Source organism: Salvia miltiorrhiza, chromosome 1, assembly GCF_028751815.1.
Source record: "Salvia miltiorrhiza cultivar Shanhuang (shh) chromosome 1, IMPLAD_Smil_shh, whole genome shotgun sequence".
In the NCBI taxonomy this organism is placed as follows: Eukaryota; Viridiplantae; Streptophyta; class Magnoliopsida; order Lamiales; family Lamiaceae; genus Salvia; species Salvia miltiorrhiza.
In genome coordinates, this window is record NC_080387.1 from 37,572,584 (window position 1) to 37,598,705 (window position 26,122).

The following is a 26,122-nucleotide window of genomic DNA, read 5'->3' on the forward strand; positions in this document are numbered from 1 at the left end:
AAATAAACTGATGCCGTGAATTCAAATTGGAATGCGGCTAGGTTAAAAGTTCTAATTCTTATACATGTAAATGGGCCCCTAGTCGTATTTCTTGGTCAAACAAGCCTTAAATTACCTTGTGAATTTGAGATACAGCCGTGTATATCCCCCCAATAAAGCTTCCGCGATTCTCGCCTATCTATATAGCCGTATGAATTGTCCAATCACCCTTTAAGCTTATAATTAAAAAAAAAAAATAGGTTTTCGTGTATAAATAGAAGAAATAGTAGTAAATTAAGGGTAAAAAATACGAATATTATATAAAATGATATGAAAAATTATTTTAAAAACATTTAATAAATTACCCGCCGGTACTGAGTAGTCGTCCGCTGTAGCCGTGAGTAGTTTCTTACCCACGGCTACGGCAGCCGGCTACATATTTCTGGCGGGTACTTGGTGGTAAGGTGTATTATGTTTCATTGATTCATAATATATGATTTTGTAATTTTTTTTATCCACCATTTGCTATTATTTTATGTGTTACAATATTAATTCATATTCAATCAAATAAACTAAATCAATTTAGACTTATTGAGTTTATTTTGTCAATCTCCTTCTCGTGAATTTACTGCAAAGAGATTCCCACCCTATAAAGCTGCATTGTAGTCATATGAATTGTCCAATCACCCTTTAAGCTTATAATTAAAAAAAAATAGGTTTTCGTGTATAAATAGAAGAAATAGTAGTAAATTAAATACGAATATTATATAAAATGATATGAAAAATTATTTTAAAAACATTTAATAACTTACCCGTCAGTACTGAGTAGCCGTCCACTGTAGCCGTGAGTAGTTTCTTACCCACGGCTACGGCAGCCGGCTACATATTTCTGGCGGGTACTTGGTGGTAAGGTGTATTATGTTTCATTGATTCATAATATATGATTTTGTAATTTTTTCATCCACCATTTGCTATTATTTTATGTGTTACAATATTAATTCATATTCAATCAAATAAACTAAATAAATTTAGACTTATTGAGTTTATTTTGTCAATCTCCTTATCGTGAATTTACTGCAAAGAGATTCCCACTCTATAAAGCTGCATTGTACCCGTGAATTGTCCAATCACCTTTTAAGTTTATAATAATAATAAAAATTAGGTCTGTTTAAAAATTTAAAATCAAGAGTATTATGAAACTAGAAATTTTTTTAAAGCTAATGAAGTATTTACCTGCCTGTTAATCCTAGCCGGTCACAGTAGCCGCTGGGATCCATTTCCAGCCGGCTACTGTTAACGGCTACAATTAACAGGCGGGTAATTGTTGTATTAGCTTCAAAAAAAAAACTTGTTTCATAATACGCTTCATTTAATTTTTTTTCAACTTTCTTATAGATGTTTAATAACATGAAAACCTGTCCTTATTTTTTCGAACTTAAGGCATTTTAGGGTTACAAATAATGACGTAAGTTAGCAAATAATGCCATTTCCTCAGATTTAGAGTCATATTTAACTACCTCTCTTACACATTTTCTTACACAAGTGTAAGAAAAGTGTAAGAACTTTTACGGAAAACGATGCAAACCTATCACCATCAATTGCAAAGTGGGTAATTTTATAAGACATCTTATATGGGTGGGTAATTTTGTAAGATAACTAACCAAAGTGGGTACTTTAAATTCCGCCCCATATATATATATATATTTATATGTATATGTAATATATGACCGTAGGGAATGATGATTACGCCACAAAACTCTTTTAAAATATAAACTACTGATAACACTTATTTTTATATGATTTTTTAATGTTCTTATGATGTCAATTTTGTAGGAAATTAAGTGTTTCATAGTTGTATTAATTATGCTTAAATTGCACTATGTTGTGAAACTTGATACTTGCTCGTACTTTGGTAAAATTTACAGAAAATTTGGAAGCTGAATTCAAATACATTGTTTGAATGAAAGTTGTTGACCATCTCGATACAAGTTCGGGAATGCAAACCGATCGCAAATTGGAGTTCGAACGAGAGAGATTTGACCGAAACAAATTGTCGCGCAGTAGTGAAAAATAGCGACTGAAAAACAGCGATCTCCGATTTCTGAAGCCCGACTGCCGATTTTTCTATTGTCTCCGCGTTCTTGGGGATTTTTAGGCTTTTATCAGTATTTTCGAGTTCTATAATGTATTTATCTCATGTGCCTATATATATATATATATGTCTTTTTGTTGACATATTAGACACCTATTTTTTCTCTTTTTTTTCTTCTTCATATTTTTCAATTTTTATAGCTTTAGAATTTATTGCTTTCATAGTTTTCATAGCTTAGATTGATGTTCTACAAGATTCAAGCTGTTCATTTAGGATTCTTTCCGAATTTTATCTATTTTATTTATTTCATTTGCTTTCTTATATATTATGTCTTCTATTTATTTAATTATGTTTGGCTAGTTTCGTTTTTGATTCTAGAGTTTGTATGTAGTTGATTGCATTTGTGTACTTGATTTATTGATATTAATTTTCCCTCCAACTTGTGATTTATGATTCTTGGTGCTTGATTTCATGTGAATTATCTGATCAATAATTTGCATGTCCGGCTGTTCAGTTTGAGACTTGAATGTGATAATTGTTAAGATGAGTCAGAAATGCATAATATAGTTTTACCCTGAGACTTGAATATGATAGATGGACTATAGGAAACTATTATTTGTGTGCTATTTGGAGTTAATTTATTCTCTTGAGACTTGAATGTGATAGGGAATTTATTAATATACTTTCATAGTTGTTTGTTAGAGAAGATAATGAATATGATTGTGATTTCTGGATTAAAATCGGTAATTGAATCAATAGATTGAATGCATATGCTTAATTAACGATAGTACAATTCCTAGGATCAGTGTCTTTATTATTTGATTTATCATCTTGAGTTTTTTTGCTTTGTTTTGAGTCTAGTTTTATCATCCATCTTATTTTCTGTTTCCCTAGATATTGCAGTAGTATTTATTAGGATTATTTGGAGTGTTTTCGATCATCAGTTTTTGTGGATACGATACTCGGTTACTATTTATACTACGATTACACTGTGTTGGTTGTGGTATTTTTGTTGCTTATAAATCAGTGATCAACTACGTACCCACAAATTTTCTATGGAATATGTATACATTCGTTATGAAAATATATGAGTTCAAAAATTGAAATTTTCACCACACCTATGGAATTCGAACTCAAGACCATGAATTTATCTAACAAAATGTTGAATCTATGATCATCATGATCTAATGATTAAAAATGACTCATCGTTTATATTTTAAAATGGAGTTTCATTTTAGTCCATCCCAATGGCAATATTCTATTTGTTCTTGATTTTGTCTACTCCAGATTATATATATATATATATATATATGTAATTTATTCTATTGCCACAATTAAAGTATTAGTTATTTTGTATATCATAAATATTTTTATTGTGTTAGTCATACGTGTATATATTTAACCATACTACACAGTTTCTTTTTATTATATGTAATGACATATTTTGGTCTAAACTAATCATGTATGTTCACAAAATATAAATATAAATGTTCAATAAATACAAATAAAATTATTAAAATATTACTCCATCCGTCCACGAAATAAACTCTCATTTGATGTTCAGCACGAAAATTAAGAAAGCTGATAAAGGTATTGTGGGTGAAATAAATGGTAGTTGACTAAAAGTGATAAAGGTGTAGTAGGGTGGGCCCATGAGTGGTAAAAAATAATATAGAATATAAAAATGATAAATGTATTATAGGGTGGGTCCATGAATGATAAAAGGAACTAAATATAGAATACACAAGTGATAAATGTGTAGCGGGGTGGGGCCCATGAATGGTAAAGTAAATTTAGGAAATAAGAGAGGGTATAATTGTCCAAAAAGCAGATTAAGAGTTTGTTTCATGGACAAATATTTAAGGGCAAATAGGAGTTTATTTCGTGGACGAAGGGAGTAATATTAATTTTTTTTGATGAAATAGAAGTTTAATATATATAAAAAAAAACCTTGAATGCACAGGACGCAAGCTAAGGATCCGAGGCTCTAAGAGAGCTCGTAAAACAAAAACGACAACGCGCAGAAAAGCCTAAACGTTACCGCAAAAAACAAAAATCAATAAGGAAAATCTATGTTGGAGTGATAATCATCCTTGTGATAATCTTCCAAATCCATTTCATCCGACCAACGACCCTTCGTAATATTGTTCATAGTACGCATCGCGCTGCTGCTACTATGATCAACAACAAAGTTGCTCGGCTGAAATCCCAGATCCTCCGCATTTCTGAGGCAGCTTTTTATGCTATCAGCTGGATTTTGAGGCACGCGCGGATGTTCCATACCCTTTTTAGGGTGACCCGGTCCGCGCTTAGGCAGCACTTGCTCAACGAGCAGTTGCATCCCATGACTAACCTGTGCCTCAAGTCTGCTAATACGATTAGCAATGTCCACCTGATCAGGGGTGAGCCCCTGAGACTCCACCTCCTTTACCATAGTACCCGATGGCACGTTCTCACCATCCTTGCGAGCTAGTGTCGGATCAACAGCCAACCATCTGGAGCGAACACCATCAGTTGCAGCCTCCGCATCCGATATCCCTACAGGAAGAGGTCATCCTTCGGTTTCCGAATGGGTGCTAGCTTTATGAGAGGAAGATCGAGAAAGCCACCCTTCACCATTTTGTGTCTCCACCTGTTCTTGACTATGAGGAGACTAGCCAGCCTCCTTCCCGAGCACTTCAGGCAGAACGCCGTCCGCTGCGAGCTTCGAATTCTTTTTCGAAATTATATCCATCTCACCTCTAAAGGAACCACTCGCCGAGTCAAGAGAGCCCAAAACCGAGAAAGGATTCTGAACATTTCCTTGATTCGCACATGCCTTGGGCAGAGAAGAAATCCCGCCACCTGTTCGAGGAAAATCCGCAAAGGAAAAACTACTTTTCTTAGTATCCGTCCTAACACCTGGCACCGTAGAAGAGGTATTAGGCTCCTACGGAACATCAAACTCCAGTGTAGAATCTCCGGAGTTGGGCAATAAGCGGGACCTAGACTGGGGTGGCTTGTTAATGTTTGGAACATTTCCAGTTAGCGTGGGATTATGAGCCACGCGACGCCAGCCCAGTTTTTTATTCTTACGCCAGCTTTTGGCTTTCACAAACCCCTCGTCGGTAGTAGCAGGAGGGGGGGTTCTCCGAATCAGCAGCTCTCCTACACTCGTGAGTAGAATGACCAATAACAAGACAAAAATTGCAATAATACAGAAGATTTTTGTACCCGAATTCCACAACGAAAGAGCGATCACCGCACCGAATATCCAAGGATTTGGGGAAGAAGTCTGTAACATCCATCTTAATGAGGACACAAGCAAAATATTTGACAAACGTGGAAGTAGATTGGCCATCAACCTTGATCAGGGTTCCCACGTGATGGGCAATACCAGAAATTACCTCCAGGTGCCATAGTTCATGAGGAAGATGAAAAATACGAATCTAGACTTGGGCTAAAGTGGAAGAGGCTTTATACGGATCAAAAAAGGGGACCCACTGCTGGAGACGAAGGTAGCCGGATCGAAGGCGCCAAGAGGTTTTGGCGAGGGCCGCTGCAGAGTCCGCAGCAGCAGAGAAATGCAGCGTGAAGTATCGCCTTCTGAGAGGGGCGATATGCCATGGCTCAGAAATCTTCCATAAAATAGTAAGCTCCTCACGTAAATCCTCGGCGTACCTAGGGTTATCACCTTGTGCAAAAAGAGTCGTCCGTGCAAGGCATATTCAAATTTCCGAACTTGACGCTTATGAAATTGGGCGAGATAATCAGGCAAGGTTTATCTTCAACGATCGATGGTTTCAGCACAGTGAAATCATGGGCAAGAAAATCGGTAGGCTGAGCCGTATTCTTCGTAAGAGTAGAGGCGTAAGTGACACGATCATGAGGGGGAGTAGGGTTGGGAATAGTGAACGGTGCATTCACTCGAGCCCTTTGATCAGTGTTCGGCTGGTGCAAGTCATCGGAAAAGGCTCCGACAATGACAGGAACAATCGGCTGCTTAGGAACCCTAGAATCCAAGGGCTGATCAGAAACCCTAGAATCCAAGGGCGGCTTCGGGAAAAGTGGATAGGCTTCTGGAAAAAAATCAAATCAAGATCTGAGGCCGCAACATATGAAGATAGTGAGGCGCAGTGAGGCGCCAGAGGGGATAGACGCATAAACAGTCCCTCGAGCGTGAGAGGACAGTGGAGGGAATTCATCAAAGAAATCACGAGGAGATAGAAGCATGTCATCGGGCCGGAGAAAAGCCAGCCGGCGGGATGTGGCGGCTTGGGACCCTAGAACTGCCGAGATGAGTCATTGCCAAGATGAGAGTCGCGAGAGAGAGGGTGCGCCATCGCCCTCCCAAAAATTTTCAAAATCACGAAGTCCTAAAATATTAATATAAATAAAATTTATTATTATACATGAACTTTTAATATATTTATTTATTTATTAAGTCAACAAGTAAATGAATAGTTTGTTATTAACCCTGAGACAAGTATTGTTATGAATAATAACAAAGTAGTTATCATTAAAATGAAGTCATTTTCCCGTCTTTAACCAAGCATTGATTCTTATCAAATCGGACATCCATCTTGTTGTCACAAAGTTTTTTGATAGTGATAAGATGGCATTGAGACCATCCACAAGCCCAACATTTTCAAGTTTATGAAACCTGGTACATCCAGTGTGCTTGTACTAATGACTTTAGCTTGTAGTTCATCTTCAAATGTAACTTCTTCATCTGTGATAGTTTGAATATTCTTTAGAAACTTCATATTTTCTATCATGTGCCTTGAACACCCACTATCAAGATACCAAATGTCTTGAACGCCTGACCAAAGAGAAATATGTACAACCTAACTTCTGTGATTTCTGTATGAGGGCTTACGATAGTTTCTTGAATTAGCCTTTTTGTCAGCAATAAGAAATATGTATTGTGGTCTAATGTGACCGCGCCTCTGACAATAGTGGCATATAGGCACAAACTTTTTCTGATTATTTCTTCTAGGCAGGAAGTTTTTGTAATAAATAGGTTCGAGATGTTTTGGAGCAGCCTTCTTATCTGATTCTTGAGCATGAAAGTCACTGACTTTAGGAATCTGATCTTTGGGAATCCACTTCTAATTTTGATATCCAGTGCCAACTTTGCTTTCTAAATTCTTACCGTTTTCAAGAATTTCTCATGCTTTTCAATACCAATGTTTATCATCTTCACAACTTTTTGATGATGCTCAAGTTATCCTATCTTCAATTTCATAACTTGTTGATGAATAACAATATCCTTTTGCAGATTCTCAGCCAGAAGTTCAAGTTCATCCCTTTCTCTAGATAGTTGTGTGGATAATGATCTATTGACTTCTAAGACATCAACACACTTTTGATGCATGAGTTCATAGTTTTTGGCAAGATACTCATCATCCAGCTCATCTGTATCACTTTCTCTAGTGAGTCGTCATATAAGGCATGTGCCTGAACATACTCTTTTATTGCTATGAGAGCTAATACATCAGCTTCTGTATCATTTCTCGTACCTTTCTTCAGATGGTCATCTGCAGATACTAGTTCTTTCATAGAGCTTTGTTGTTGAACAGTGGGAGATACATGTTCTTCTTCATATTCACTTCCACTGTCGTTCATCTCTTCATCACTATGAGAAACATTATAAAGCTTATTATGTTTCTGTGATTTCTTCATCGTGTTGGTGCATTCAAATTGAATGTGTCCAAATCAATGACACTCACAACATAGAATATCTGATTTCAAGGACAAAGTCTACTCATTCTGTCCTAGAGATGAGATCTGATACTTTGAGTTTTTAAGGACTTTTTAGGAATCACTCTTCTTTTTGAATCAATTGAATACCTTTCCAAAGTTCTTGGTGAATAATTTAAAAGATCCAACTAACTCATTTTGATCAATGAAAACTGTGTCAGTTTTCTTGCTCTCAAAATCAACGATAAAAGTAATGTTTTTTTCTCTTATCTGACTTGTCAGTTCTAAAATTCATTTAAAACGTTCTCAACAAACACATAAGTTCTTCAAGTTTCATGGCTTCATCAATAGCTGTAACTTTGTAATGAAATATTTCTAGCAAAGATCGCATCACTTTGCGAACAAGTTTTTCTTAAGACATTTTCTTTCCCAATGAGAAACTCTCATTTGCAATCACCAATAATTTTGAATGGAACATACTGATCGTTTCACTGCCCTCCATCTTTAATTGCTCAAACCTGGTGGTTAGTTGCTGGAGACGTTGTTTTTTCGCCTTATAATTTATTTCGTAAGCATTCTGAAGCACGGCACATGCTTCTTTTGTAGTAGTGCACATTGATATAAGAGTGAAAACATCCATAGATACAGTAGTTTTAATAGAGTTGAGCGCTTTCTGATTGGCGTTTGAAGCAATAAGCTCTTCACTCTTCCACTTGTTTATGGGCTTATCATCTCCTTCAGTATCTTTAAGAACAAACCATCCCACTTCAATAACAGTCCATGCCTTTTCATTTATAAATATGGTGAACGAAGTCATATGCATCCTCTAGTAAGCAAAATTGGTGCCATCAAATAACGATGGTCTTGTGACATAACCACCTTCTTTGTGAGAAACCACCGAGCACATTGAAACAACAACAAGATAAGCGATATAAAGACATGATCAAGACCTATAATTTGGGTGACCCGCTCTTATACCAATTGAAATTGTCACTTATCCAAACTCATATAATCTTACAACAGATAAAGTAAGTACGTACAATATCACATAATGTAGCAAAACAGTAAAGAATGGTATGCCAAGAATGATTACCCAGTTTGGTAATAAAACACCTACATCTGGGGGCATCATCTAGGTAAAACGATTCACTATCTGAAGTTAAGATACAAATGGACCTACATAATAAGACTCAATCATACTAAGCCATTATATCTTATCAAAACCTTATAAACGGTGGACAATTTGAAGCAAGACAACGATTCACTCCCGAGGCGTCAACTCAGTGCTTTCACCACCTAATCCCTCACAATGATTACACCAATTAATTAGTGAAACAATCGAATACAGAACTCAATGAAAAAATGATTAACAAGAACACACGTAAAGACAATGTATGATTTGGCAACTCCACGAAAAATACTCTACCAACTCAAAATAATATCGAAGCAGCAACAACAACTCGCTGATCTCTTCGTTTTACATGGACGACTTCAGCCAGGAACCCTAGCTCGAGCAAAACTCCGTTTGATTATATCTGACACGAGTTTATCTAAAGTTCGTGGTTTTACATAGGGATGTCAATCGTACCAATCCACCGAATTTTGGGTTAGCCCTATTGGGTTGTCGGGTTTTGCGAGGAACCCTAGCTCGAGTAAAACCTGCCAGGAACCCTAGCTCGAGCTAAAGTTTAATTGATGATTTGACACGAGTTTATCTAAAGTTCGTGATTTTACATAAGGATGTCAATCGGACCAACCCACCAAATTTCAGACCAGCCCTATCGGGTTGCCGGGTTATTTGGGTACGGGCTAATCGGGTTGAAAATTCTTCGGATTAAAATTTTTTAACCTTAATCCTAAACGTTCATGTTTCGTGCTAGTCAGGCTAAAAAATTTATTAAAAAAAAAAGTGATACTCCCTCCGTCCTATAACAAGTGTCCTACTTTTCTTTTTGAGTTGTCCCACAACAAGTGTTCTCTTTCTAAAATAAGAAAGTGAGCTCCACCACTTTTTATCTTATCTTCTCACAAAATAAAAGTGGGCTTCACGTGCCGAAACAAATTAGGACACTTGTTATGGGACGGAGGGAGTATATTTCTCTTGAGAATATTATATTTGTACAACATACATAAATAAGTGACATTTCAACATCGACTTACATAATACTCTCTCCGTCTACAAAACAATAGTCCTAAAATGGGATGACACGAGTTTTAATAAAAATGATGAGTGTATTGTAAGTGAAAAAATGGTCTAACTTAAAAAGTAGTGTTAATAATCATAATTATTTGTATTGTGAATGCATAAAATTATTCAACATGTGAGAAAATTTACAAAAATGGTAATGGACTAATTTTTGTTGACGTCCCAAAATGACAAAAGAGACTATTTTATGTGAACGAAGAGATTAATTGATATACAACTCTTAAATGCACACATTTTTGTCAATTGATTATAATTTTATAATCTTTTTTTATCTAAATATTTTATGTTAAGTATTTGATTAAAAAACACCGAGAAGTAAAATGAAGAGTATAATTTTTTAGTATTGAATCAAAATACATTTCACGATTAAAAAAAAATTAAAATCTTATACTTATTTTCAGAAGCAAAGTAATGAAATTAAAAATCAAATAACGAAAAAAATTCATATAATCAAGCGAACAAATTATTTCGGGTCAACCCTATGGAGTTCGGGCTATTTTCGAGCCAACTGTATTAGGGAGTTAGACTATTCAGTTACGGTTTAATCAAATTGTAATTTTATCCGGTTAAAAATTTGTAGGCCTAATCCTCTCGAATTGTCGAGCCAATCGTGTTAATGGTCAAACTATTCAATTAAGGGCTATTCAAAGTGTAATTTTATTTGGTTGAAAATTTTTAGGCTTAACTTGATACTACTCCACAAATTTGGGGCAGGATGGATATCCCTAATTTTACATGCCATTATTCCTTTAATTTATTTACCTAATTACTTACGACGGGTACGGCCGCACAGTGTCAAAGTCAAACAGAAAAGAATCCCCAATCGGCAGCAACATACGACATAGGAGAAAGAAAGCTACAGACATTGAGCACAAAAATACGATCTCGATTCTACACAAAGTCAAAATCCCTATATCTCAAATGGTGGATACGAAGGTGGAGACTATAGCACGACACGCGCAGTGGAAAATCGAGAGCTTCGGGCCTACCGTTCCGTACAGAAGATCCGACCCCTTTAAGATCGGTATTTGGAACTGGTACGCGCGCCATCTGTTAGCTTAATTGTGTCTCTACTGCTTCAGCTGCTGCATATCTACACCTCTTGTGCATTAATGGCGATATATGTAATATACTTTATTCAAAATCTTCAGGCATTTATCAGTGGAGAAGAGCCGGGCAATCTACGTCCGGCTCTTCCCCGAACCGTCCCGGGTTGCCAAGGACCAGCCGCCGCTTGCCCGGTTCGTCGTCCGCGTCACCAACGCCGGCCGTAGAACTTATATCTCTCCCAGTATGGAGTATTTTATTTTTGATTCCTGTGTTTTTAGGTTGTGATTTGAGTTCTGTGTTTCCCAATTAAGATGTGTTGTTTTTTATATGCATATAAATTCATGTTTGATTTGGGGTTATTGTTGGTAGCTCGAATCGGAAGTCGTTGATAGATTCTATTGGATTTTTGAAGATGCTATGCTAATAATGAAGAATCCTCTATGAATATATATTGGTTCTACTTTGTGAAAATATTGTACATTGGTAGCTCAACCTGGAAAACGTTGATAGTCAGTGTATTTTACTGAATTTTTGAAGGTGCTATCTATGCTAATAGTGAAGGATCATCCTCGAATATTTATTTGTTCTAATTTTTTCTACTGTGATTTTGGATTTGTGGGAAGGATTTAAAATCAAATTCATTCAAAAGTTATTCAACCTCATCAGTGAGTTGAGAGGATTTGTAGTGGATCTCACACCGTTGATCGATTCTTTTATCTCAAAACTGCCTCAGAAGTTTCGACTTGTTTTGGTTCTAGAACATTGATGGAAAAGGGAACCGTGGAGATGACCAATTAGATGCAAACTCTCAGTTTTGTTCAATTATTGTAAGGAAATAATTATGAAAATGTGATGGAATGTGTTGGTATCTTTGTTTTTGAGTGAGGCAAACTGGATTAGTTTATCTTATTTACACATGTATTTTGTCCTTGTTATCCCTTTTCTTTTAATGTTTACCTTCACAACTAAACAACTAATATGAGTTTTAGGCAGCTTCGCCTTATAAACTGCAATTGCAATATGCTTCTGCATCATCTTGGAGCATTCTCATAAGTAGCTGCATCCAAATTTGGGAGTGATTGCAGCTCATTTCTAGCCTGTAAATTTCGATGTATTAATCAGTTGGATTGTATGCTTGTATTGGAATGCAGTTTGGTTGATGTTGTTGCTTTTATGTGCAGTTCATGAGAAAGTACTGCGCACAAGTGATGATTTTATATGCCTCATTGATATGAACATCCAAGGTCGCTTTGTCATTGATCTCGAGTTTTTGGACCTTAAGATCAGCCCGCTGAATGTGAGATTTATTAGTATGTTTTATATCAGAATATGTTGCTTAAAAAGCACAATGGTCAAATTTTCTGCTTCGTTGGAACATTGACTAGTGAAGAATAAATTGACTAGAAGATACTTGTGCAGATATTTAAGATTTTTGGCTTACCCGAAAACCAAATGATCCGACTCGTATTAACCTAAATGTGTTGGGTTCGGTTTTTTCTGAATTCTATAAGTTGATGATTATTTACTCTAAACTTCCATTCTTCATTTGCTGCTAAATCTCAGGGTGGAGACGGCAGTTCCATATGGCCTAGTGAAGACACGACGCGGAACCTGGCAACCCAGAGCACTCTCAAATCCCTCTCCCGCATGCTCGACGAATCCCTCCTCACTGACATCACCATCAACACGGCAGACGGGAAGCTACACGCTCACAGAGCGATACTCTCCGCGAGCTCCCCTGTCTTCCACAGCATGTTCCTGCACGACCTCAAGGAGAAGGAGTCATCAACAATTGACATTGAAGATATGTCCTCTGAGTCGTGCACCGCCCTCCTCAGCTACATATACGGAACTATAAACCAGGATGACTTCTGGAAGCATCGCCTGGCGCTGCTGGGTGCGGCCAACAAGTATGACATCGTGGACCTGAAGGACTCATGCGAGGAGAGCCTCCTCGAGGACATCAACATGGGGAACGTCCTCGAGAGGCTGCAGGAGGCGTGGCTCTACCAGCTCGACAAATTGAAGAAGGGGTGCCTCACGTATTTACTCGATTTTGGGAAGATCTACGACGTTAGGGAAGAGATGAATGATTTCTTCAGGAAGGCTGATAGGGAGCTTGTGGTGGAGATGTTCCAAGAGCTGCTTGCAGTTTGGAAACCAGCTTAAGCAGCAGGGCTTCTTATCACGGAGTTATTACATCTATTAGATTTGTTATTACATCATTTTGCAAAATCTTAGTTTGTGCATCTATAAATAATCGTTGTGCCATGTAAGAAAATAAAATTCTTATTCTGTGTAGCTTAGGCCAATTATTATATTGGCTTAGGTTGTAGCAGCTTGTATCATAAATAGAGGATGCTCGTGCGCTTGAATTTCTAGAATTGTATCTTTTTCTTAAATAATTTCTTGAGTCAGTTATATTGATTAGGGATGGTTCTCGTTTCTTAGAGCACCCGCAACGCGGGTACTCGAGTGGCTCCTCGAGGAGCCACTGGGCGTCGAGGAGGGCGTTGCGGCGTGGAGCTCCTCGAGGACTCCTCGAGTTATCGAGTATGCTCGAAGGGCGGAGGAGATGGCGCGTGCAATGCACGCGCCCAATTTAAAAAAAAAAAAAAGGAAAAATTCGAAAATTCGAATTTTATTCGAATTTTGACTGTAGCTCCTCGGTTTCCGCACCTTTGACCGACCGTTTTCATTTTTTTTTTTCCTTCTTCTCTTCTTTAAAACACCCCACCTTCTCCCCACAATCTTCACACCTCTTCTTCTCCAATTTTCTTCTCTTCACACCTCTTCTTCTCCTACAATTTTCTCCGTCATGGATCCACACAACCCTTTCTACGATCCAAATTGGTGCCCCGATCTCTCCTCCGATTATCATCCTGATATGGGAGGAATCAACTTGGAGGAGAGCCCGCCCGAGGAGGAACCGGTCAGTGCTCAGCAGAGTGTCTCCCCACCAAAGAAAGGCGGCCGGAGGAAGGAAATGGCCACCAAAATCAAGCACGACAAGGCCGCTAGGTACTGTCATACGTATGCTCCCGAGCATACGGATCTCATCGTCCAAATTTGGGCGGAGGAGACCAACGACTCGATCCGTGGGACGGATCAGAAGGGAGAGGCATACTGGGGCCGGATCCGCGAACGTGTGAACCCCATCCTCGGCGTCGACCTTAAGATCAAGCAACTTCAAGGCCACTGGTCCCGGGTGAGCGCGGATGGAGACGCGCAACAATTGGCCGTCCGGTCACTCGGATGATATGATTCGTGAAAAGGCCCAAACCCTCTTCAACGCTCGAAGCCCACACAGGGCCTCCTTCAATTTCTGGAACGCGTGGAGAGTTCTCCGGAACAATCCCAAGTTCAAGTCGATGTACCTCCTTGGAGACGTGCATGCCTCCAAGAGGACAAAGACTACGGAAGAGGGCGGCTTCACCACCTCGGCGTCGGGCGAGGAGATCTCTTCTGCCCGGCCCATTGGCAACAAGGCGGCGAAGGCGGCGGCCAAGGCGGTGGCGAAAGGGAAAGGGAAGGCAGCTGCGTCGCATACGAGCTCGGATCCTCCACCAGAAATAGTGGAGAGGTTGGAGAGGACCGACAAGCAGATAAGGGCATTCACCGCCCAGTACCAGCGGAGGAACGATATCCGGGAGAGGGAGCTCGATATGCAGCTCCTGAACACGGATACGACGCACATGACGGACGCACAACGTGCATTGCACGCGTCCATGGTCGCCGACGTGCTCAGGCGTCGTGGTCTATCCTAGGCTATCAAGGAATGTGATTTTAATGATGTTTTAGGTGTTTTAAATTTTTATGTATTTTTTTAGGTGTTTTTAAATTTTTATGTATTTTTTTTAATGTTTTAAGTAATTTTAAATTTATGTTTAATCCAGTATTTAACTATTACAAAAATATGCTATTTAAATTATGCAATAAAATTTAAATGAAAAACATAAAATCAAAACTAATATTATCAAGTAGGCTATCAAGGAACCCCAATGCAGCACTACCTACTCAATAACACAAACACTATCAAGTAGGCTATCAAGGAACCCCCAATGCGGATGCTCTTAATACAAGTATTGTAGTTTAGTTGTATATGTCATGTAAGGTTGAGTGGTAGGAGCTTAAGGGCGGTGGCACTGCCTGCTTCTTGGAAAGAAAAAGGAGTTGAGAGCCAACTATAGACAATTGGCCGTTGCCATGTTGGCACAAATTAAGCATGGTAGAGTATTTTTTTTGTCAAAAAAATTAAAATAAAAGACACTCGCATTCTAGTTCTCTAGGTGACTCGAACTCCTAACTTATTAGGGCATTGCTGGTATGCAGGAATGGAATGATGATTGCTGGTACGATTTTTGTAATGGGAATCGTCATTCCTGATGGAATGCCTATTCCCATGCATACGGAATTAGTCATTCCTCTCCTCCCTCATGGTATTATGTATTCTCACGGATATGAGTTTACTCTATAATAAAAATTTAGTTTTTAATTAAATAATAATAATAATAATAAATAATAGTAAAGTAAATTAATATTATTAATATAATAAATAATAATAATATAATATAATAAAATTAATAATAATAAATAATAAAAATAAATAAATAATATTAATAGTAATAATAATAAAAAATAATATCAAAATAATTTAATATTATTAATATAATAAATAATAAAACAATTTTAATAATAACAATAAATAAATAATATTAGTAAAATAATAAAATAATTTTAATAATAATAAAAAATAAATTAATTAATAGTAAAATAATAAATGATAATAATAGTAAAACAATGATATATAATACCCTCCGTCCATGAAAAAGAGTCCCATTTGGGGTTCGGCTCGGGTTTTAAGAAAGTTGTTAAAGTAGGTATAAGTGAGATAAATGTATAATTTGTAGGGGTATTATTAGTACAAAAAGGTAGAATAAAATTATATTTTTAGTTAAAAAGTGGAATAAAAGTACAATTTATAGTTAAATGTAAGAGAAAATGTATGATGTGATGGTTCAAAAAGTTAAATGAGACTTTTTTTCATGGACAAAAAAATGGGGTAAGTATGACTCTTTTTCATGGACGGATGGAGTAATAATAATAATAATAATAATAATAATAATATTATTATTATTATTAATATTATTATTACTTTCATTTATTGTTATTAATTATTATTATTATTATTATTCTTATTGTGTTAATTTTATTTCATTCATATCCATTCATTCCTTGTAAATACCAACCATAGGAATCCTATATTTCATTCCATTCCAAAATCCATTCCATTCCCTTCTAATTCAATTCCTACATACCAGCCATCACCTTAGTAGTGGATAATATTATCTCTCCTTGAAGTGAAAATAAGGAAGGAAAATTATGAATTTCTCTTTTGTGTAAAATGTGGGAAAAAAAATGAGACATTTAAAGGCATAAATTTTTGTTATCCCTCTTTTTCTCATCCATCAATAGTTGTATCTTTTGTACCAAGTAATAATATTAGTTATCTTAGTATTTATATCTTATTTATCAAACACCTATGAAATATTAACAATCTCACCTAATCTATACTCCATCCGTCCACAAAAAATAGTCTTATTAAGGGACCACTCGAGTTTTAATAAAAATAGTTATTGTATTGTGAGTGGAGAAAGGGTCCCACTTGAAAAGAAGTAGTATTTATAATGATAATTAATTGTATTGTGAGTGGAGAATATGGTCCACCATGTGATTGATAATTTTTAAAAATAGAAATGGACTATTTTTTGTGGACGAATGGAGTATTATTTAGGAGCAAAATGAGATATACAATTTTTGAAAGATAAAACCTAAAAAATACCCACCATTTACAAAACAATAAATTATATCCATTTGAACTATTGCTCAACACCTCGAGCATTGAGCATTGTGTGTCGTCGAGCACTGAATCTAATTCAAATTTCAGGCGAAACAGAGGCGAAGGAGCAGCGCAGTGAGGTAAGGCGGAAGAGCAGCGTGGTGAGGTGAGGTGAGGCGAGCCATAGCAGAGGCGAGGTGGAGGGGGAGCCGACATATCTGGACACACATACACATACACACACACACACACACACACACAGATTCGAGCTTGTCGAGCAACTGTTGTTATTCTATATCGCTCGACTTGCAAACTTTGCTTGACATGTATGACTTGCGATCAATTGTCGTTGTCCTAGATCGCTCGACTTACAAACGTTGCTCGGCATGCTCGATAAGTCAAGCATGTCGAGCAACAATTTTAAATGCTTAATGCTTGACATGCTCGACTCCAAGTGGTTGAACATGTCGAGTATTTGTCCATATCCCACCTATGCTCGACATGCTTGACTTGTCGAGCATACCGAGCGAAGTTTGCGATTCGAGCAATGTAGAACAAACACACGAATCTTCGAAACATATCAACTGCAATTCAAAAATATTTTTTATAAACCATAAAAATTGTTTTAATAACAATAACTACTGTATAGAAGACCTCAATATACCTTTCAAACCAAATCGAAGAAACCCAATATTGAAGAAGAAGCTTTCTAGGTTTTGAAGATAAATATTTTGTGAAGTTTTATTTTGTTTTTGATTTTCAATTTGCAGAGACGGGAGGTGCGACTGAAGCGCGGTGCAGCTGGGCGGAGGGGGGAATCAGTGGAGAGGAGAGAGAGAAAGAGAGAGAGAGAGAGAGAGAGAAGAGAAAGGGGTTGCGATTTGGGGGAGGGAAAGGATGCTTGTTTGAGAATTCTTTTTTCTGTAAGGGTATAAGTGTCAAGTTTTTCAAAAAATAGGTGCTACTATTATTTATATGTTTTAGTTTGTGTGGGTATTTTTTTTATTTTTATCTTTGAGAATGATTATTCTTTACCATTAACGGCCTGTTTGATTGAGAGCAACTCCAGCGCTTGAGGTGAAGCTCGCGTCAATCCGGTGCGCTGGAGTGCTGCCCGCGCTGGAGACCCAGCCAGTTCCGAGGCCGAGGCGAAGCAGAGATCCGAGGCGAAGGCGAGGCGTGTTTGGCGCGTCCGCTGACGCGCCTTTTTAAAAAAAAAAAATCAAAATTCCTATTTTTTTTCGTTTGATAATTATTGTAATTTTATTTTATTATAATTTTTTTTATCGAAATTTATGATAATTATCGAAATTCCTATTTATTAGTATATATATTTTTTAAATATGACCGTTTGATACACATTTGGTCTCGTTTTGGTCCGATTGAGTCCTAGAAAATTATTGTAATTTTTTATTATTATTATTGTATTTAAATTATGTCTTTAAATTATTGTAATGTAGAATTTTAATTTTAATAAAATATGAATTTTAAAAATAAAAGTGTGGAAATATGAATTTTGTGAAAATGAGGATCTAAGCACCCACCTAAGACACAATGCATTGGAGAGGGGTGTGTCTTAGGTGGGGGCCCACTCCTAAGATACCCCTCTAAGCAACAAGCATTGTTGATGCTCTGAGTTGTATAGAAATGTAAATACTCCCTCCGTCCGCCAAGATTATGTCACAATTACTATATCGGGCGTCCGCCAAGATTATGTCACTTTTCTTTTATGGCAATAGTCCCACCATCCTCTTTAATATTTTATCCTTACTAACACTCTTTATTTACAAAAAAACCACTCAAAATTCAATCTCAATTACTCATCTCATAAAGTGGTGGGACCCTTTCTCCATTACATCAAAATCATCACCATTAAATCCCGTGCCCAAGCAAATTGCCATAATCTTGGCGGATGGAGGGAATATTAATTATATCTGGATTTATAATCCAGTTTTTAGTGAGTTTAATTAACTAACAACATTGTTTGATAGCTATTAACTAATGTCAGTATAACTCATTTTTTATGTTTGATACCCTCCACAAAAATAGATCTATTATTTACAGATGTTTGATGAGAACGAATAAGATGTTGATTATCAGTTGAAAATACCTCAGCACTTTGCACTTGAACATGAAAATTTCAAAAGTAGCCCTTTGCAAATCGATATTGAAGTAAATTGTAACTCTACCAAAAACAGCAAACTAAGCAAGCTAGCAACTCATATTCGTCGTGAATCTTCTGAAAAATAGAAGGAATTATCCTTTCATCTGGCATAGGACAAAAATCAACCAATGTACCGAATCATTAGCATCGTCATCAATCTCGAACAAAAACAAAGAAACAATTGGATTCGAAATTACAAACCTTGTCCATAGAATCAAGATTTGGAGGAGAACAGAAGGAGAGTGTGTAGGGATCGTCCTTGTGAGTCCAAATCGACGGAGGCATGGCAGCCCTGTGTTACCACGCTCCCCAGCGGCCAGGTGTCGATTAGGTCCCTCCGCAGCACAACGTATTGCACCACCACCGTGTCCTGGGGCGGCGGCGGCAGAGTCCGCCGTTGCGTTGGTGGCGGCCGACAACTCCATTCGAGCGGCGGCGCGTGAACAAATGATGCTTCTTAGAGTGGTTTTAGCGGTCCGAGTGTGAAACTGGGGGTTTAAAAGAGGGAAATGGGGCATCAACATAGAAGCAGCTGGGGGTGAGCATTGGTTGCAGTTTCAGGGATAAAAATATAAAGTTCAAATCTAATCTCACTTCATTGTGCAAATCGATATTACTCAACTGGGGGTGAGCATTGGTTGTACTTTCTCGGCCTTATAGTGATTTTGCTGCAGGCTTCGATTTTGATGCGGGCCTGTATTATTATTTACAATGCCTACGGAGGGTTAAGGTGAGAAATACAAGTTGTCTCATTCAATATACCCTATCAAATGACCCCTAACCCTATTATTTATCTAGGTTTTATTTAGGGCTGTAAACAAACTCAATCGCTCGCGAACTATTCCGTGCTCGGTTAAAAAAAAACTCGTTCAAGTTCGTTTAGAGAAGCTCGATAAATAAACAAACGAAACTTGAGTTTAGTAGTATTCGGCTCGTTAGCTTATGAACATATTCGTCAAGTGATTCATTTTGAAAAATATAAATTATTAGTAGATACAACTTATATTTATCTACTAAAAATAATAATAATTGTATTAAATCTCTAATTAATTTTATTTGTTATAAGAAAATAATTAATATATTTACTATTTTGAATAAAATAATTTATTTTTAAAATAAAATAATCAATATTTTGAATATAAATATAAATTTAGAAAGTTCATATAGGCTCGATTAGGCTCGTGAGCCTCAAAGTATTCGGTAAATAAAGTTTGAGATTTGTTTTGATACTAAACAAATCAAACTTGAGCACACCGCTATTTGGTTCGGCTCGGTTCGATTATAGCCCTAGTTTTATTTATCATCCCTTATTTCAACTTATGTACCAAACACATTAATAACATTTTACGAACTATTTGTGTAAATAAATTTTGGCAAAAAAGAACATGGGCTAGTTAAAAACAGAGAGAGGGAATTATTTTTAAAAATACTCCGTATTACTTTTTCCGTTTGGTTTCGGAAATGAAAAAAAAAAAGGGAAAATCTATTTAGTGATACGTCTAGAGGCATCCATGTCGAATGTAACTAGAACACTCCACCACTGCTTTTCTGATCCACCATAAAGAAATTGAAAAACAAAAAAACAGCAATTCGATCACGAAAATCGTTGTAAGACAAAGAAAAATGTTTTTCTTTTTCGTGGGAGAGTTGGGGCAGCAGGCGAAGCAGGTACTGAAGAGCGGCGTCGGTCGCTGCATATCGTGCGGATCGCCGGCGGATCTCGTGGAGTACGAGAAAGTGCTGAAGGCCTTCTTCGTGCCGGTGTGGCGCTGGCCGGGGAAGGAGCCGCTCATGCACTGCAAGGACTGCAACCTCTTCTTCCCCCCGGAGAAGGAAGCCGTGGAGGCGGCTCTGAGGTGCCATTTCTGCTCTCGTCACGTCGATGCCTCGTTCAGGTTCTGCCCCTACTGTGGCTCGGGGCTTTAGAGGGAATTATGGTTCTTATTAGCTCAATAATTTTGTATAGATTGTGAAATTAGGGTTTTATCAGCTCAGTAGTTTGTACGAGGAGTCCTATGCTTTTGCAGTGAAGAGTCAAATTGAGGAGATATTGATTTGTATTTGTTCTTTCCTTGATTTTGTTTTGTTTATATTTTAGTTCATTCAAATTGCCTTGAGAGGAGCCAATAGATTGAAGGAAGTATACATCTTATTCTTATCTTCAAAAATAAAAGTAGATGAATTGCCATTGGCACTTGTTACAGCCATCACAATTTTGATCTCTCTGTTGCTTGCTTTTGAGGGGTTGAAGTACAGGATAGGGGAGGGGGAAGGTTTGCTGTAGTGAGCTGTACAAAATATGAGCTGAGACTATTTTGGCTGTTAATTTTTGCTCTTGAACTACTCCAATTGGCAGAATTTCTTGGATGATCAAAATCAAACAATTCATTGCAGCTAAAATCTGATAATTTGATTTGCTAGAGCAGCAGGGTAATGGAATTATATCAAAACTGTGGTGAACTTTGTGTTATGATTTGCTGAAGGGTTCTTGCTCGTATCCTTGCTCGACTGAATTTCTCCATAACCTGTATCTTACTCCGAGTTTATCATATGAAACTGGTAGATTCCATATATTTGCTCCATTGAGCATCCGATCTTGTTGGCCGAGTACAAGCCGTAGATCCTCATTCAAAACCTGTGTGCATAGAGATGAAATCATGATGATCCGTTAAGCCATTTTCGTGTCTTGTTCAAGAATGCAGGTTGTAGCTAATAAGTTTTGAGCCTGTACCTGTTCAGCGAAATGTCTCCACACGTATTGCATAAAAGGAACGTACTTCAATATTGGAGCAAAGTCGAGTGACATCCTGTACAATAATCTGGTTTTCTGTCTTGATGAAGGTAAGCAGACATGAAGTTGATGTAGATGTGTCGAAACACTCTCTCGTGCTCTGACCTTCTAGCTTACCGGGCTTTGAGATCCCGATGGTGGACAGAACCATACAAGGTGGCCGGAACTCCATGTCTATTGGGTAAGGATCCCAGTAACCTTGTAGACCACTTGCAGGTGTCAAGAACTTCACCATGCTGTTATTGGCAGTAAAAGATCAGAAAGTGCCTGTTCATTTTCATTTGGCCCAACTATTTCATGAACTACTTGTCATCATTTCTATAATTTGATGAGTAATGTTGTCCTAGCAATGATCAAGATAGTGGCGAGACGAACCTTGGGACGCTCCACCCCTTTGCAAAGGTGGAAGTGTGTGTGAAAGGAGCATGTGCAAGATCCAAGAGGTTGTCCAACAAGAGTCCATGTTCAACTGGAAGTTCCATCACAATCTGCCGTTACCACGGATATCAGGAAAAGGATCTTACCGCAATATTACACGAATTATTTGACTAAAATTTCATAAATGCAGGTAGGAAGTACCTCAGCGTGTATTTGAAATCCTGATGGTGGTAGCAGAGACGGAAGGTTTGCCGTTGGAGGATCATCTCCTGGCCAAATCCATATCATTCCCTCTTGCTCAAAGCATGGTAATGCCTTGATTCTCACATTGAGTAGTTTAGTAGATGGCATTTTCTCACATTTCCCATCAGTTGAGTATTCCCATCCTGCCACATTTTGCGATAAAGCTCATTTTCTGGTAACGTTTCAGGACCAAATACTACATTGTTAAGAACATCAAGAAGTTCCTGATCAATCTTACCGTGATAAGGACACTGGATACGGCCCTCATGAACCGAGCCAAGGTCAAGAGGGCATGCCCGGTGGGCACAAGTGTTCCGCACGCAACCAGGTTTGCCATCTTTTCCTCGAAAAAGAACCCAAGATTCCTCAAAGCAATCCATTGGGATCTGCAAGAAGAAACCTTGCTTAAAACTTTATACATCAATCACATGATATGCAGATAAAGTTTTCAGCAAATATATACGTGTGCATACCATTGTGTCATCCTTCAGGTCTGCAGAGAAGGCAACAGGGTACCAGAAATTCTTCAGACGGGGACTGTATGGCTGGACGGGGCCAGAGACATTGAGGCTTCTTCGTGTCTGTCTGCTCTTCATGCTATCTGCAGATCCAGTGGAAGTACTTGGAGGCGAAACATCATCTTCGGGTGCGTTTCTTTCTTGCAATATCTTGTCATTAACCAATGTTTCCATGTAAGCTAGCTTGTCCACTGCAGTGGAAACCCTTGCTTCTGATATATGCACCTATATGTACACACACATTCAAATATTAGAACTTTGTCTAATCTTCAACTTTCATCAATATATATGAGACCTTTTTAACTGACAACTTTGGCTATTTTTGTCAAAGAAATAGTGTAATGTGCCACTGTTGTTGAAATTCTTGTGTTGCTTATATTGCAATACCTGATTGTGAGCTTGAGCTAGTCCATCCTGCAGCTCTGCAAGTTCCTTTTTGAGCGTTCCTATCGATTTGAACTCACGAGCAAGAGGATTTAATACTTCCACAACCTACAGATTACTACCAAAGTTAAGGAACATCCCAAGATAAAAATACACAAGACAGGAGTGATTCAAATAAAAACCTTTTTATTGTGAGAATTGTGAGAACTCTACACTCAACTTATAAAGTAACTGCATTGAGCCAGCCTATAAGTAATTGCACTGAACTCTACAGTCAGCAAACATTTATAATGGCACTTACCTTTCCATGTAGGCCAGCCTATAAGTAATTGCATTGAGCTCTACAGAGAATTACTTATAGATCCAGTGCAGTAGGTTCATTGTAGAATTCTTACCCTTCTCACAATAAGAAGGTTTTTATTTAGACCCACCCACTCTTACACAGACATTTATAATGGAAGTTACCTTTTCATGTAGGAGCATGATCGCGAGGACATCTTGTCGAGCCTTCCAATCGCAGTATTGTATATCGTATCGAGCCACCTCTAGAGCTTGATATGCATCCAAGAACTTGCCATCGTATCGGGGAAGTTTAGACCTCGGATCTTCTACTTCAAACAGTGTATTCCAAGGTTTCTTTCTCTCTATCGATCCACCTTCCTCCCCAATTATAGCAAATACCCTAAATCCACCTCCCATGCCCTGAGATAATCCCATTATACATAAATGGATGTCATAATTTGTCCACAATTGCCACTTAAATTAATGTAATTATCAATATGAACTTCAGAAAAAACTTCCCATAACTAGATTTCAGCTGAGTGGCATTGATAGATAATCAAGTGAAATATATTAAATGCAACTTGCATGCTCAAATGAGATCAAGTACACTAGACTGAAATATGAATATATAGATGTTGGAGTAAATGTTGTCTTTATCATTCAAAAGGTCTAAGATTTTCTTAAAAATGGAGAAACACAATCGTATCCCAAATAAGAAACAAACATTATATTGTCGAGCGTTCTTGCATAAACTCTTCTCATAATTCATGTAAAAATAAACAAAAAATTCAAGTACCAAAACCAACCCATAAAACGACACGACGATTGTGCAAGAAGATTTTGAAGGAATCTGTTTTAAAAAAGAACAAGTTTGGTTGTAAGAAAGTTAACCAACTTAACTAACTATACAAAAATGCATTAAAAGCTCACCCTTTTGCTGCTAATCTTAGAAGAGCGAGAAAAGGAGATTGGAAGAGCGAGAGCAGCAACAGTAGCAATGGCAGCGGACATCTCTACTCAATTCGGATCCGGGTCGGGTCTTATGTTGATAATTATCTGCAACCGGATCAAGAAGAAGAAGAAAGAGATATAAGAATTTTGTAGTTTTTTAATTTACTGAGAGAGAGAGAGAGATTTTATTGATAAGAAGTTAGCTAGAGAGCGATCTCCGCTGCCCTTCCATGGCCAGCCACGTGCGGAGATGTGGGTTCCTTGGGTTTTACACGTGGCACCTTCATTCTCCACACGATTCTCATAATTTGCTGTCTTATTTTTGGAACTCTATTTCTCTAATATGCGATATTTTGTTTGTGGCCATGTTGATTGATGACTAGATTTTTTGCTTGCTGCTTTATTTGGCCTCTCCCTCCCTACTGGTTGCTCATATTCTCTTACTTAGTTTGATGTTACTTTCCTCAATGATTTGTTTATGGATAACTAAGTAGCATGTCTTTCCCTAATTGAAAAGTTTAATGCTTCTAATAAATAGTTTTATATGACCCGTGAGTCTAACATTGTTACATTATCATTTTCTTGTACTATGATTAAAAAAAATCACAATTGCAATTCCAAGGCATGCCTATAAATAAATGGGAGAGCTCACACCAGTTTTTGTCTAAACAAATTTGCTCTTACATGATCTTAAATGTTGTTAATTTTTATTTTTCTTGGATATAAGTTTTTTTTTTTTATTTGTCCTTCAACTTTGATATGTGGTAGACTTGAACAATTGACCTCATACTTAATTGACCTGTGGTGGAGTTTGAACCGCAAATAGAAAAAACAAGAAATAAAAACCCATGTGATGAGTAAAATACAATTCTTATTTGGTTTACAGACAGGTGAATAATAAGGAATAATTAATATCATCACCCATATATATAAATTGAAGTCAATAATTGTAGAGATGAGGATAAAAGTGATTTTGGGAGTGATAGTGAGTTTGTGACAAAAAACTTAAATATTTTTTTTAAATCTATTTAATGTATTATAGAACAATTGCAAGGAGCTTGTCTAATGGATAATGATATGATGTTCTGCCCTTTCATGTCAAAATAATTTGTTATTGATAAGAGCAGTTGTCAATGAATTCTCCCACAACAAAAGGATAAATAATTATGGGGTGATTTTATTCATAGTCTCCATATTATTCAATATAATCCTTTCTTAAAATAACAATAATAAAACAACTATGAGGATTTTATCTTATAGTAGCTCGCGTGGAACTGCCAGAGCGCCTCGTCAGGCAGCGTCTTTCATTTCTGGGAGTTTTGTTTAAATGATTTCTCTTTAAATTTAAGATGCATTTTTTTGTATAATAAATTATCCAGCCTCGACTGTCACTAACCAATTGGTTTTTGTGTTTGTGTTTTGATATAATTGTTGGTGGGAATATGCTCATATATATTCCTTTGTATACAACTAGTATGTATAGCTGTGTCTCAAAACATTACATATATGTATGTTTTTGAGAATTGCATAAGAGAACCTCATTTCTTAACAGAGAACTCATGC

At 37.2% G+C, this 26,122-nt stretch overlaps 3 protein-coding genes across 3 annotated transcripts; 2 read left to right on the forward strand and 1 right to left on the reverse strand.

Moving 5' to 3' along the window:
* Positions 1 to 10,620: 10,620 nt before the first annotated feature.
* On the forward strand, positions 10,621 to 13,439 carry LOC131023909 (BTB/POZ domain-containing protein At1g21780-like). Its single transcript, XM_057953557.1, has 4 exons — positions 10,621 to 10,996; positions 11,111 to 11,250; positions 12,191 to 12,306; positions 12,573 to 13,439. Exons 1-4 carry the CDS (start codon positions 10,881 to 10,883, stop codon positions 13,176 to 13,178), a joined length of 978 nt encoding a protein of 325 aa, XP_057809540.1. The 5' UTR covers positions 10,621 to 10,880; the 3' UTR covers positions 13,179 to 13,439.
* A 6,968-nt stretch (positions 13,440 to 20,407) lies between these two features.
* Positions 20,408 to 21,120, forward strand: LOC131023926 (uncharacterized). Its single transcript, XM_057953582.1, has one exon. It carries the CDS (start codon positions 20,636 to 20,638, stop codon positions 20,936 to 20,938), a length of 303 nt encoding a protein of 100 aa, XP_057809565.1. The 5' UTR covers positions 20,408 to 20,635; the 3' UTR covers positions 20,939 to 21,120.
* Positions 21,121 to 21,143: 23 nt separating this feature from the next.
* LOC131023916 (chlorophyllide a oxygenase, chloroplastic) lies at positions 21,144 to 24,833 on the reverse strand. Its single transcript, XM_057953570.1, is given in 10 exon segments — positions 21,144 to 21,647; positions 21,744 to 21,887; positions 21,889 to 22,039; positions 22,179 to 22,291; positions 22,383 to 22,567; positions 22,663 to 22,810; positions 22,898 to 23,167; positions 23,330 to 23,434; positions 23,792 to 24,028; positions 24,539 to 24,833. Coding segments are annotated over 10 exon segments (1,602 nt in total). The 5' UTR covers positions 24,620 to 24,833; the 3' UTR covers positions 21,144 to 21,479.
* Between the last annotated feature and the right edge of the window lie 1,289 nt (positions 24,834 to 26,122).